At 43.7% G+C, this 15592-nt stretch overlaps 1 protein-coding gene across 1 annotated transcript in view; it reads left to right on the top strand.

Annotated features, from left to right (window-relative positions):
• Positions 1-15592, top strand: part of LOC111960734 (solute carrier family 12 member 5-like) — a 313247-nt gene that overhangs the window by 248346 nt on the left and 49309 nt on the right. The window contains exons 5-13 of the mRNA XM_070439127.1: positions 2525-2579; positions 3234-3364; positions 5966-6213; positions 6938-7149; positions 7750-7917; positions 8437-8535; positions 8947-9004; positions 9354-9528; positions 10040-10158. Coding sequence (XP_070295228.1) covers positions 2525-2579; positions 3234-3364; positions 5966-6213; positions 6938-7149; positions 7750-7917; positions 8437-8535; positions 8947-9004; positions 9354-9528; positions 10040-10158 — 1265 coding nt within the window. The remainder of the gene's footprint in view (positions 1-2524; positions 2580-3233; positions 3365-5965; positions 6214-6937; positions 7150-7749; positions 7918-8436; positions 8536-8946; positions 9005-9353; positions 9529-10039; positions 10159-15592) is intronic.

Consider the following 15592-nt stretch of genomic DNA (forward strand, 5'->3'; position numbering starts at 1 on the left):
TCAATTTATTTGGGGTGACACAGAAAACTGTCCATACCGTCATCTCTGGCAGCTGATCAAAACAAACCAACAGGATGTAGCCTAGCGTATAGCTACAGTATTACACAAAAAACGAAAGGGAATGTTTTCTCCGAAACCGGAGGCAACAATTACATAGTGAAGAGGAGCTCAGACACGAGGCTGCTGCACTTGTCACGTGCTGATCAAAATATGTGTAACGATGTGCGCTGAGAGTCGGGAAGCAAGCTCAGGGAGTGAGTGTTTTAATAAAATAAACGGAACATAATACAAAACAAGAAACACTAACAGCACACAGACATGAAACTGAAACAGAAACAATAACGCCTGGGGAAGAGACCAAAGAGAGTGACATATATAGGGAAGGTAATCAGGGAGGGGATGGACTCCAGGTGGRTCTGAAGATGCGCAGGTGCGCGTAACGATGGTGACAGGTGTGCGCCATAACTAGCAGCCTGGTGACCTAGAGGCCGGAGAGGGAGCACACATGACAATATGGTATTTGGAATGTGGGCATCATTGTTGCTGTCACTCTGTTCTTCGTCTCTCAGTAAATAATGTCTTTGTTGACCACAAACTAAATAGTAAGCCATTGCAAACCAAAATAGATTCAACACAAACTGAGAGGAAGTTTTATGAACACAATAATTCCTAATCCTGATTTATAGCAGACTCAGAATCAGACAAGAGATTAGGCAACTTCTGTCACCCAGACAGATAGGAATAATGCCTTCATCTCATACTTATGCTGTGGTCATGTTTGATTTGGGTTAGTAACACTTAATTTCAACCCACCAAGACCCATCTTCTAAATGCAGTCATAAATATGTAATATGACACCTAAAAGCCATAGGCACCAATAATTATTCCGCGACAAATCATTAAACCATTGCACTGACATGCATAAGAGCAAATAGTTAGTAGTTGCCATGTTTATACCTCTGCAGACATAATAATGTTTGTTTGGATGTTCTTTGCAATCCCACCTGGCTTGTTATGTCTGCTGATGGGGTTTGTTATGTCTGCTTCCGGTAGCATCAAAGTCTTTTGAAGTTGACGACAAGGAGCTGAAGTAGTGTTACTGCATGTGAGATGGTCTCTTACTAAAAGCTGCATAATGAACTCTGGTGATTCCCTGAACCACACACTGGCCCATGTAGCTCCTCCCTAAATATGAGTCCCACCCATTTCATATTATACATTTCAACAATTGCTGACGACGTTGGCTCTGCTCATTCATATCATCCTGTCATGCGTATACAGTGTAAAGCRTTATATAAAAAGTAGAAAGCGTTACAATGAAGGGCTCGAGTATTGAGTCCCTCACRGGTTTCCTCAGGTGACACAGTCAGTACGTGCTCTATCTCCCTCTCTTAACGTTCCCATACAACTGTGTCGAGGGATTCACTCGGCCTCAAACTACCTCGTCCTCGAATTTTCCAGCCTGCCCACATCAGATAAACCACTTAAACAATTAGTCTTATCTGCCCTCCTCAGAGAGAGTGAGCCTTACTTCATTATGACCCGATAAGAGAGTAATATGGCACGGTCGAGCAGACTGTTGTGAACCCAGACAGACAGCTGTGTTCACAAGAAACATTAACCGTCGTCCACCCCCATCCTCTCACATGCTAGTTATTACACACACTCTCTCTCTTTCTGTCCTCTGGGTTATATCTCTTTCTGTCTGTGTTGGCCTGCCTCTCTGTGTATGTCTCTCTCTGTATATGTCTCTCTCTGTGTATCTCTCTCTCTCTGTGTATCTCTCTCTCTCTCTCTCTCTCTCTCTCTCTCTCTCTCTCTTCTCTCTTTCTCTGCTCTCGCCTCTCTCTCTCTCTCCCTACATAGACATTAAGGAAGTACACCACGGCTAATTAAATATTATTACTGTTGAAGCCATATTTTTTTCTCAGACACACACATATTAATGACTTGATTTATTTTAATCTCATAAATGTCTCTCTAGTTTTCCCTCACTACTCACTCTCTCTTAAACACACGTAAATCACTCAGTTTCTCTCTCAGATACACACTCTTCCCCTGTCATATACACAGACACACACACACACACACACTCCATTTACCTTGCTGCCATACTCTGGGTTCTTTAGTAAATGTCTGCCTACAGTTGATCTTTATTGTTCCATGTCCTAACGGTGCATCTGATCACATCTCSACTCAAAGCCAAACAGACAGATTGATGTGCTTGACGGGAGGATGTGCCTTGTCGATCGCTTGTTGACTCTTTCGTTGACAGCCCACTGGGTTGTTATTCTATCGAACTTCCAGTCATGAACATTAGAATATTCAAATCTAAATTCACTGTTGTCCTTATCAACTAACAAGGTCCTCTATAGACAACTTGATTTTTTCCCCCCATTTGTGTTTCACCTGAAAAACATGTGAAATATCCTGTCAAGTAGGGTGTAACATATTGAATGTTACACAATACTAACATCCCATTTCCCCTCTCTGTTCTCTTCTCTCTACATCTCCCTCTCTTTAGACCATGCTGACTGCAATCTCAATGAGTGCCATTGCTACCAATGGAGTAGTGCCAGGTGGGTGAGCATGCGTTGGCATCCGGGTTCGCTGTTGGGAATAGTACCTCCTCTTCAATTCCCTTTTGGCTCAAAATGCATATTCAGTGCAGTAGCACTAGCAATGCGATAATATTAGTTACGTCCAGACTCCTGGGTCCCTACATGAACCTTACACAGCTATGTTTATATGATTAGAGATGGTATCCAATAATCACGTCTTACACTGGCTGACTCGCCCCTTGATTGGCTTAGAGCAGAGGTGAGAGGAAATTACAGGCTTGAGCTGTTTTATCAGACGGTGCTGCAGCACCCACAGCAACCGCGTTTCCCACGGCTATTATGCCTGGACCTGTGCATTAAGAAAAGCAAACGTTTGTTTGCCGTTGCAAAACATTTTTCTTTAGCGYGCCCTAATGAACATGACCCTGCTCTGATTTGGGAATAGCAGGGTTTGGGTCATTTATATTTAAACTCGGGGAAATTACGTGAAATATAGTGATGCTTTGAAAGAAGCAATTGTATTTGAAAATGATGGCAATGCTRCAAAATGGCATATATCATTCCAAATCCGTATCATTCCAAATCAATTCAGTTGCAGATGCTGTTTGTATATAATATTTCATTAAAAAGTATGTCATTGACAGAGTGTGTGTGTTTATTTGTTGTCTGTAGCTGGAGGATCCTACTACATGATCTCCCGTTCTCTGGGGCCTGAGTTTGGGGGTGCTGTGGGCATTTGTTTCTACCTCGGGACAACGTTCGCTGGGGCCATGTACATCCTGGGGTCCATCGAACTCTTACTGGTAAGATCCTGGGCGTGAAATACTTATCTTTCTATCCATCTCTGTCTGTGTCGGTCTCTCTCTCTCTCTCTCTCTCTCTCTCTCTCTCTCTCTCTCTCTCTCTGTCCTCATTCTGCCTTGATGCTATTTCCTCCCTCTCTTCTCCACAATGAATTATAATAAATATAAAGATCTTTCATCTTTGTCTGCCCCCCTCCTCGCTCCTCCCTCTCTTTTTTCATACTCATTCTTTCTCTCCCTATTCTGCATTAGCGAGAGCTTAGGCGTTGGCTGAGTAATAAGACCATTCATTGAAACTGCCGCCACTTCTCAATACGAATTGGAGGAGGTCTGAGGTTTCTCCACTCAGGCCATCTCCTCCCATGCATTTTGACAGAAGTTGCGGAGAGARGACGCAATGAATCAAGGAAATACAATTGAGATTCACCCTATCTAGGTTTTTCTTTGATGGCTTTGACTGGATCTGTACATTCTGATCTAGCCTAGAGGTTAATTTGGTCTTCTGGGTTAAAGCTTGATTAGTTCCATTGTGGAATAACAAACCCCTCTGAATTGTGAGGAGAGGATCTGGAGAAGGCTGCTTTGAATTTAGTTTATCCCTCCATAGAAGCACAAAAAGCAGCTATATTTAGAATGACGAACGGTTCACATTGAAGCTTGAGATTTGGCCCAATTGTACGTTGCACCACACGATAACTCAACTTCACTAGTGTAATGAACATCCAAGTTATACGGCTCCAGTTATTATTTTCCTATTGTCTTAAATTGATTGATTGGTATGGAAGAAGAATACTTTATTGGAATGGCATATCTGACAAAATGTACTATATTAAATCAAATCAAATTGTATTTGTCACAAACACATGGTTAGCAGATGTTAATGTGAGTGTAGCGAAATGCTTGTGCTTCTAGTTCCGACAATGCAGTAATAACCAACGAGTAATCTAACCTAACAATTCCACAACTACTACCTTATACACACAAGTGTAAAGGGATAAAGAGTATGTACATAAAGGTATATGAATGAGTGATGGTACAGAACGGCATAGGCAAGATGCAGTAGATGGTATCGAGTACAGTATATACATATGAGATGAGTAATGTAGGGTAKGTAAACATAAAAGTGCATAGTTTAAAGTGGCTAGTGATACATGTATTACATAAAGATGGCAAGATGCAGTAGATGATATCGAGTACAGTATATACATATACATTATATTAAGTGACATTGTGATACATTTTTGATCAATTTCCATCAATTTCCATTATTAAAGTGAGCTGGAGTTGAGTCAGTATGTTGGCAGCAGCCACTCGATGTTAGTGGTGGCTGTTTAACAGTCTGATGGCCTTGAGATAGAAGCTGTTTTTCAGTCTCTCGGTCCCTGCTTTGATGCACCTGTACTGACCTCGCCTTCTGGATGATAGCGGGGTGAACAGGCAGTGGCTCGGGTGGTTGTTGTCCTTGATGATCTTAATGGCCTTCCTGTGACATCGGGTGGTGTAGGTGTCCTGGAGGGCAGAAGGTTTGCCCCCAGTGATGCGTTGTGCAGACCTCAGTACCCTCTGGAGAGCCTTATGGTTGTGGTGGAGCAGTTGCCGTACCAGGCGGTGATACAGCCCGACAGGATGCTCTTGATTGTGCATCTGTAGAAGTTTGTGAGTGCTTGGTGACAAGCCGAATTTCTTCAGCCTCCTGAGGTTGAAGAGGCGCTGCTGCGCCTTCTTCACAACTCTGTCTGTGTGGGTGGACCAATTCAGTTTGTCCGTGATGTGTACGCCGAGGAACTTAAAACTTACTACCCTCTCCACTACTGTCCCGTCGATGTGGATAGGGGTTGCTCCCTCTGCTGTTTCCTGAAGTCCACAATCATCTTCTTTGTTTGTTGACGTTGAGTGTGAGGTTATTTTCCTGACACCACACTCCGAGGTATCAATTATGTATCATAATCCAGGTGGTTCGAGCCCTGAATGCTGATTGGCTGACACCCGTGGTATATCAGACCGTATACCACGGGTATGACAAAACATGTATTTTTATTGCTCTAATTACATTGGTAACCAGTTTATAATAGCAATAAGGCACCTCTGGGGTTTGTGGTATATGGCCATTATACCACAGCTAATGCTGTATCCTATTGGCCATATACCACACCCCCTCGTGCCTTATTGCTTAATTATAGCCTCGGTATAAAAGGGATAATCAACTCGGGGCTCTATGCGTTCTCTGGAAACTTCTGACCATCTCTTCTGCAGAGTACCTTGATAGTCCTGTTTGTCACTGTTGGGTCTCTCTTCTTGCTCATAGGCTTTGTCCTTAAACGCTGTTTTATCCTTAAAATTCCTCAGTCAATAGGGAAAGGACACCATGTTATGAACACAGCCATATACAGACAAGGTTGGCAAACTTGGTTGAAGAGAGAAGAAGAGTAGAATTTCAAAAATGTACACCATGTTGGCACAAAGAGCTTCAAGTCAATCATTTCATACAATTGTTAGGACACATTCAATATCAATATATGTCCTATGTAACTGTCATCTCTCTCTCTCTCATTTTCTCTCTCTCTCCCCCCCACCCCACTCCCCCGTTACCCTCCCTTACAGATCTACATCCTCCCCCAGGCRGCCATTTTTAAGATGGAGGGTCTGGAGGGGGCCGAGGCGGAGGCGGCGATGCTGAACAACATGCGCGTGTACGGCACTATTGTGCTCAGTTTCATGGCCACAGTGGTGTTCGTGGGGGTCAAGTACGTCAACAAGCTGGCCCTGCTTTTTCTGGCCTGCGTCATACTCTCCATCCTGGCCGTGTATGCCGGAGTCATCAAGACAGCCATCGAACCGCCTGACTTCCCGTAAGGGCCCCCCCTACTGTTCAATTAGCCTGCTCCCAGATCTGTCTGTGTCGTCTTGTCAAGTCCTATGGTCATTGTCACATGAGAACGACCATAGGAGTTGGAAAGACAGAACAAACCGATGTGGGACCAGGCTACTCTTCAATATTGGGGCTGAGCCGAACTTGAGCAATGTGGGTGTGACGTGAGTCATGTTTGATGTCCTTTATTTCTTTATATAATTGCGGCCCATATTGGGGGATTTGGGTTTTGAGACTTTTGTTGCAATATAATTTGACCACATGTTCACCCATTTTAAGACGATTTGAAGTATATTGAAAATATATAGGAATGATGTTCAATGCGCATAAGCAGATGGGTTAAATACAAATGGAACATATTCATCTCRTGTGACATTTTCAGTAGGGAGGACWCTTCTGTTCAATATGGGGACTGATACCCACAGACTTGTGCTAGCTCTCAAAACCAATGCCTAGTCTTCGACTCAGGTGACTAACTCAGTCTAAAGTTGTCTGCATGGGCAGTTGGGGTTTGATTCCCGGTCGCCACACTAACACAAGTAATGTGTAGCTTATGTTGTTCTTGTCGATAACTGTTCTGTACTTTGTCGTGTATTTGTACGTTTTATGCGGGCCCCAGGAAGAGAATCTGCTGCATGTGCAGTAGCTAATGGGGATCCTAATAAACGAAACTAATACACTAACACATCTCCCCTGCTGCGCAGAGTCTGTATGCTGGGGAATCGCCCGCTGATCTCCAAAGGGATCGATGTGTGCGCCAAAACACTGGAGAGTGGCAACGGCACAGTCACCACCAAGCTGTGGAAGATCTTCTGCGATAGTCCCTTCCTCAACGCCACCTGTGACGAGTACTTTGCCAACAACAACGTGTCCTTCATCCAGGGCATCCCCGGGGTCATGAGCGGCATCCTCAAAGGTGACCAAACACAGTTAACTATTAGTCTTCTYCTGGCTCAGTTGGTAGAGCACGCCACTTGCAATGCCAGGATTGTGCGCTCTATTGCTGCCAGAGTCACCGATACGTAAAATGCATGCATGTATGATGGTCACTTTTAATTAAAGTGTTTGCTAAAAGGCTAACATAATATTATATTATTATAAATACTATTATTTTGTGGCTATCTACTTTTTCTTTCCAAACACAGTTACACCTACAGCACAAATAACATGCACTGTTCTGGTCCACCAACACTCAGGTCACTGTACCTACAGTACAGTACACATGCTTGCACACACACATGCGGGAAACACACCCGCGTGCTCTTGCAGGAAGCATACTGCACTTTCTTTACTTGCCGCCCAATTGTATGGTACTGTACAATGGAACTAAAGGTCAAGCGATTATAAATAATATTCTCCCTCCCTCCCTTTCTCGCTCTCTCTCTCCAAACCCCCTCACTCTCTTTCCCTTTATCTCCCTCTTCCTCCTCTCTTTACCATTAAATTGCCCTCTCTCTCCCTCTTTCTCTCTGTTTACTTCTCCCTCCCCCCTCTCCCTCTCCCCCCCCCCCACAAGAGAACCTATTTGGGAATTACCTGGAGAAGGGCAATCTGGTGGCCAAGATTGGGATTGCGACCGTGGAGGGCCCCGATGAAACTCTGACCAACTCCAACCGCTACGTCCTGGCCGACATCACCAGCTTCTTCACCCTTCTGGTCGGCATCTACTTCCCCTCYGTCACAGGTCAGCTGACAGGAAGGGATAATGCAAAGAGGAAGAGACACAGAGCTGAAACTCATTCCTCTCATCCTCAAAGGGTGAATTCACCAAGGGTGAATCTCAAGGAAAAGAGGGATCGAGGGAAAATACTCACCCTTTGTGTTGTTTTGTGTGGTTATTTTTTWAAATCTAGATAGGGGAGATGTGTTTCAATTTATTGAAACATTTTACGATACTGTCAAAGATTCATTTGAAGTCATTATTTTTTTTGACACAAAAAGCAGTTGTTTGTCATTAGAAGGATCAATTTGCTGTATTTTTCAGTTGTGGTAATTTGCCAAAGAAAAGTAGGTTTCAAATCGACATACACATGCTATTGTGTGAGTTTCTAAGCCCACCATTTGATTATCTGAGTTTTCTTATAGACCTCTGCCTGTGTTTTGAAAACAATTCTCAGACTGAAACGTTGACACGGCAAATGTGCAGAGGTTATTGTGTGAGCAGGAGTTTTTCTAAAGTGACCTCTCTTCTTGTGTTTCACAGGGATCATGGCCGGATCCAACCGGTCTGGAGATCTGCGTGACGCGCAGAAGTCCATCCCCATCGGCACTATCATGGCCATCACCACTACCTCACTAGTGTGTATCCTTTCACTGCTCCCCTTTCTGGACTCAATGGGCTAGTGCACTACTTTTAGTTGCTCACATGCCATCTACCAATAGTAAAAGAGCTCTATTTTATACAAAACTTTTTTTATTTTACTTTTACTTGAATTGGGCCTTTAGCCTCAAGCTTGTTATGTTTATAATGATAACTCCATGAAAGCAATTTCAAATAAACCGTGGTGTTCTTTATCTCAAAGTAACCGTTACAGAACAAAGCAATTAATCATGTACCACAATACAGCAGACATAACCCAACAATAACAGTGCTGTCGAACTGTGTACTTATGTAACTCTCAATGTGCAGACATAACAGAGATAAGTGAGGATATGTCTCTATGTGCTAGCAATGAGTGTGTGTCTGTCTGTTTTCCTTATTGTGACCTTATAGACATGTCCGCCGTGGTCCTGTTCGGTGCCTGTATCGATGGAGTGGTACTAAGGGACAAGTAAGTTATGCATAATGAGCCAAAATGTCTGCAATTGTTTCAAAATTTCTCAGTCAAGCTTTCCAGGTGCTCAGGTACTAGATGAGGGATGCTATACCTGGTTTGTATTCAACAGAAAATGTTTTTTTTTTTTAATTAGCACATTTACTTCAGTTGTAGTCCAGGTAGGCCCTCCCTGTTTTAATCAGTTTTCTTCGGTTTGGTGTCTAAATCAAATCAAATCAAATCAAATGTATTTATATAGCCCTTCTTGCATCAGCTGATAGCGATCAATAGGACTCAGGTAATTGTCTCTCCTCCTACCTTTCTTCATGTCTGATTGGCTGGGTGTCATGTCCATCTCCCTCAGGTTTGGAGAGGGAGTCAATGGCAACCTGGTCATTGGCACCTTGGCCTGGCCATCCCCGTGGGTGATTGTAATTGGCTCCTTCTTTTCCACCTGCGGAGCGGGGCTTCAGAGCTTGACGGGCGCCCCACGTCTCATGCAGGCCATCTCCAGGGATGGTGTCGTGCCCATCCTACGGGTCAGTCTCAGTCATTCTGCCAACATTCTAGCATTTTACACTGATCTGGGACCATTTGTTTTCATAATTCTGTCAGTGTTCAGCAATTAGCACAGATCTGGGTACATTTGTTATGATCTATCTGTCAGCATTCAGCAATTAGCACTGATCTGGGTACATTTGTTATGAATATTCTGTCAGCGTTCAGCATTAAGCACTGATCTGGGACAATTTGCTATGTTGATTTGTCAACATGTCTCATATCAGTCTCAGGTGACATTGGACACTACCACACTTGCCTGCTCTCTCTCACGAATTCTTTCATTCACATTCAATGTTGATGGTTGGTGTCTGTGTACACTAATGTTAATCCTCAGGTCCCAGGCAAGGGTCAGGTCTCACGTGAGCGTGGTTCACTGAAACACCTCTGTTAGATCTACAGTACATACAACCTGCCTTGAAATAATGGAATAACTATTGTATGTTGTAACTCTATCCCCTCTAACATCTCAGTGTGTGATGTGTCCTCCAGGTGTTTGGCCATGGGAAGGCCAATGGGGAGCCCACCTGGGCCCTGCTGCTGACCGCCTGTATCTGTGAGATAGGGATCCTCATTGCCTCCCTGGACGCAGTGGCCCCCATCCTCTCCATGTGAGTGTCTATGAGCGGGACCAGGTTTTGTTCCCCACCACAGGACCTTGCCTGGGAAAAACTCTGGGTCCTAGTTACAGCCTATAACTAGGGCCCAGATTTTTTTCTGGTCAGGTCACATGGCCAGGTAAAACTCCTGGCCCTATTTGTGAGCGCTGAAGTGCACTCATCCTGTACCAATATGGACTGTCTAATATGCACACTGTAAATATGATATATACTTCTGACAATGGACAAATTAGATCTTGGCACTTAAGATAAAGTTAAACACATTCACTGAACAAAAATATAAAAGCAACAATTTCTAAGATTTTACAATTAAAATTATGTCAATTTAAATGAATTCATTAAGCCCTAATCTATGGATTTCACATGACTAGGAATAGAGATATGCATATGTTGGTCACAGATACATAAAAAAAAAATAGGGGTGTGGATCACCAGCCAGTATCTGGTGCGACCACGATTTGCCTCATACAGCGCGACACAGGCTGTTGATTGTGGCCTGTGCAATGTTGTCCCACTCCTCTTCAATGGCTGTGTGAAGTTGCTGGATATTGGCGGCAGCTGGAACACGCTGTCGTGCACGTCGATCCAGAGCATCCAAAACATGCTCTGGTGAGGATGTAGGCCATGGAAGAACTGGGACATTTTCAACTTCCCGGAATTTTGTACAGATCCTTGCGACATGCATTATCATGCTGAAACATGAGGTGATGGTGGCAGATGAATGGCATGACAATGGGCCTCAGGATCTCGTCACGGTATCTCTCTGCATTCAAATTGCCATTGATAAACGCAATTGTTTTCGTTGTCCATAGCTTAAATGCCTGCCCATACTATAACCCCACTGCCACCATGGGGCACTCTGTTCACAATGTTGACATCAGCAGGTGAGCATTTGCCCACTGAAGTCGGTTACAACGCCGAACTGCAGTCAGTTCAAGATCCTGGTGAGGACAACGAGCACGAAGATGAGCTTCCCTGAGACGGTTCTTGATAGTTTGTGCAGAAATTCTTTGGTTGTGCAAACCCACCGTTTCATCAGCTGTCCAGGTGGCTGGTCTCAGACGATACCGCAGTTCAAGAAGCTGGGCTGGCGTGGTTACACATGGTCTGCGGTTGTGAGGCCGGTTGGACGTACTGCCAAAATCTCTAAAACAACGTTGGTAGAGAAATTAACATTCAATTCTCAGGCAGAAGCTCTGGTGGACATTCCTGCAGTCAGCATACCAATTGCACGCTCCCTCAAAAGTTGAGACAAAACGTGTGGCATTGTGTGGTGTGACAAAAACTGCACATTTTAGAATGACCTGTGTATATGATCATGGTGTTTAATCAACTTCTCGATATGCCTCACCTGACAGGTGGATGGATTATCTTGGCAAAGGAGACATGCTCACTAACAGTATAGCTAGAGGAGTCCTGATAAATTATCAGGGTCCCGCTTTAAATGACGTTCAGCTTATACAGGCTTCATAAAGTCTTCATAACGTCTTCATAAGAACCACATAAATGTGTTACAAAGCATCTGTAACGGTAGGTCATGCTTTATAAAGGGTTCATAAATCTGGCATAACTGTGTGACATAATCACCCATGTCAAATGTGACATAACCCACTGTTTCGAATGTGAAATAAACATGTGCATAAACATGTTATAAAGGGTGACGTGTTGTGCTGAAGGTGAAGTCATGTTAGTCACATTACACCTAATCTCATTCCCAGACACTTCTGCTCAAATGCACGTACGGTCTGATGGACCAACACATAAAACTTGGCCTTATTTAGTTATGGTTAGGTTTAAAATTGAAATGGTGAAGCGTGATTCATCACTCCAGAGAAGGCATTTCCACTGCTCCAGAGTCCGACGGCGGCGAGCTTTACACCACTCCAGCCGACACTTGGCATTGCACATGGTAATCTTAGGCTTGTGTACAGCTACTCGGCCATGGAAACCCATTTCATGAAGCTCCCGACAAACATTTCTTATCTTGACGTTGCTTCCAGAGGCAGTTTGGAACTCGGTAGTGAGTGTTGCAACCCGAGGACAGACAGTTTTTACATGCTGCTCACTTCAGCACTGTGCGGTCCTGTTCTGTGAGCTTGTGTGGCCTACCACTTCGTGGCTGAGCCGTTGTTGCTCCTAGACGTTCCCACTTCACAATAACAGCACTAACAGTTGACCGGGGCAGCTCTAGTTGGGAAAGGTGGCATCCTATGACGGTGCCACGTTGAAAGTCACAGAACTCTTCAGTAAGGCCATTCTACTGCCAATGTTTGTCTATGGAGATTGCATGGCTGTATGCTCGATTTTATACACCTGTCAGCAGCGGATGTGGCTGAAATAGCCGAGTCCACAAATTTGAAGGGGTGTCCGCATACTTTTGTATATATAGTGTACTTTACTCAGTAAGGTCTCTCTCGTTGAATTCTATGATCACTCCTACTAAGGCCAAGTTTGAATGGTTGATATCCCAGGCTTATACATATGTGCTGTGTGCGCAATAGCCTGGTGACGACGTTAGACCAAGAAACACTTATCTTGATAAGGAAATTGAAAGGGGCTTTCTTCTGGAAGTAAGTTACATGTTCCTCAGTACACAAACACACACACACACAACAATATAATGAGCCGTACCATGCAGTGAAGGGCCTAGGCAGGTTTTTGACACAACAATATAACCAGCCATACCGTGCGGTGCTAAGCCCAGTCAGGTCTTTGACACACCAATATAACAGGCCATACCATGTGGTGCTAGGCCCAGTCAGGTCTTTGACACGTTCACCTTCTCCCCCGCTGAAATATCAGCCACAAAATGTTGGCACCATTGTAACAGGTTGTAGTCAAGCCCTGGTCTCCAGCAGAACAGAAGAGGAATACGAATACTTTGTTTGAAGTGAGACACCTTCAGTCATTCATAACACATCCATAAAGACTTTGGGCATTCATAACACATCCATAAAGACTCTATATTGCATGTCGCTGTAATTACTTTAAAGTCAGACCCCTTTGGTCATTTATAACACATACATAAATGCCTTGTATCATAGGATGCTGTACTTATTATGAAGTCAGACACTTTTGGTCATTCATTACACATACAGTACCAGTCAAAAGTTTGTACACACCTACTCATTCAAGGGTTTTTCTTTATTTGTACTATTTTCTACATTGTAGAATAATAGTGACAACAAAACTATGAAATAACTGCACACTGAAATAAAAGGCAACTACACTCAAAAAAAGTTTGTTACATTTTTTTCCCAGACCTCAAACGTTGTCCCCTGATGTCGTTTAAGCATTGTTCTGAACACAGAAAATCTAAGTGTGTGGAAACCAGCATTTTTGGGGGGAAATCCAAAACCTGGAAAAACTCAACCGAGAAAACGGAATTTGGGAAAACATCTTAACATATTTTATAAGGCCCTACCTATGTTTTTTAGCTGTGCATGATTGCACTTTAGAGTGTGTGTCATCCTGCAGCACAGCATTTTGTGGAAAGTTGAGGTCTGGTCCAATATTGGCTATGCAATGAAGAGGGAAAAAGGTTGAGCCATCCTAGAAATGTTTTAGAATAATATAATATATACAATTTAGCAGACGCTTTTATCCACAGCGACTTACAGTCATGCATGCAAACATGTTTACGTATGGGATGGTCCCGGGAATATAACCCACTATCCTGGCATTGCAATGCTCTGCCAAGATGCAGGACAAGTTTATAAATGCTTTGTGAAGTCTCAATTTAATGATTTATTAAGCAGCGCTTATGCCACCCTTTATAAAACACAGATTTATGTCATATTTGACATAGTGTTTTTTTTTACATTTGACATCGGTGGTAACAATGGTGCCAGAGAAGAAGGCTGACGTTTACGTGTCCCCAACGATTGTGTTTTTTTGTTCGTTTATTTGCGCTGTTTGTAACTTATTTTTTTACTTATTTTGTACATAATGTTGCCGCTACCGTCTCTTATGACCGCAAATAACTTCTAGACATCAGGACTGCGATTACTCACCACGGACTGGCAGAATCCTTTTTTTCCTTTAACGAGTCTGACAAGCCCGACGCGAATGATATACTGCTTTCTCAGGAACAGGCCCAGATCCCTGTGATTTACATGAAGAGGAGGTGGAGAAAAAGGGGCCAGAGGGCAGGCTGCCTTCTGAGAATTTGTAGGCGAACGAATAAACCCCCACTTCCTTCCATTCTGCTAGCAAACGTGCAATCTTTGGAGAATAAAATCGATGACCTATGTGGAAGATTAACCTACCAACGGGACATTCAAAACTAATACCTTATGCTTCACGGAGTTGTGGCTGAACGACGACACTAACAGCTGGCTGGTTATACGCTGGACAGAACAGCGGCGTCTGGTAAGACAAGGGGAGGCGGACTATGTCTTTTTTCTAAATAACAGCTGGTGCATGATATCTAAGGAAGTCTCGAGCTATTGCTCACCTGAGGTAGAGTATCTCATGATAAGCTGTAGACTACACTATCTACCAAGAGAGTCATCTGTATTTTTCGTAACTGTTTACATACCACCACAGTCAGAGGCTGGCACAAAGACAGCATTGAATGATCTGTATTCTACCATAAGCCTATACAAGAAAGCGCTCACCCAGAGGCGGCACTCCTAGTAGCCGGGGACTTTAATGCAGGGAAACTTAAATCTGTTTTACCAAATTTCTATCAGCATGTTAAATGTGCAACCAGAGGGAAAAAACTCTGGACCACCTTTACTCCACACACAGAGACGCATACAATGCTCTCCCTCACCCGCCATTTGGCAAATCTGACCATAATTATATCCTCCTGATTCCTGCTTACAAGCAAAAATTAACGCAGGAAGCACCAGTGACTAGATCAATAAAAAGGTGGTCAGAGGAAGCAGATGCTAAGCTACAGGACTGTTTTGCTAGCACAGACTGGAATATGTTCCGGGATTCCTCCGATGGCATTAAGGAGTACACCACATTAGTCATTGGCTTCATCATTAAGTGCATCGATGACGTCATCCCCACAGTGACCGTACGTACATACCCAACCAGAAGCCATGGATTACAGGCAACATTCGCACAGAGCTAAAAGCTAGAGCTGTCGCTACCAAGGAGCGGGACTCTAACCCAGAAGCTTATAAGAAATCCCGCTATGCCCTCTAACGAACCATCACACAGGCAAAGCGTCAATACAGGACTAAGATCGAATCGTACTACACATGCTCTGATGCCCGTCGGATGTGACAGGGCTTGCAACCATTACAAACTACAAAGGGAAGCACAGCCAAGAGCTTCCCAGTGACACGAGCCTACCAGACGAGCTAAACTACTTCTGTGCTCGCTTCGAGGCAAATAACACTGAAACATGCATGAGAGTACCAGCTGTCCCAGTAGACTGTTTGATCACGCTCTCCTTAGCCGATGTGAT

The sequence above is a fragment of the Salvelinus sp. IW2-2015 genome, linkage group LG1, assembly GCF_002910315.2.
Source record: "Salvelinus sp. IW2-2015 linkage group LG1, ASM291031v2, whole genome shotgun sequence".
NCBI classification, from domain to species: Eukaryota; Metazoa; Chordata; class Actinopteri; order Salmoniformes; family Salmonidae; genus Salvelinus; species Salvelinus sp. IW2-2015.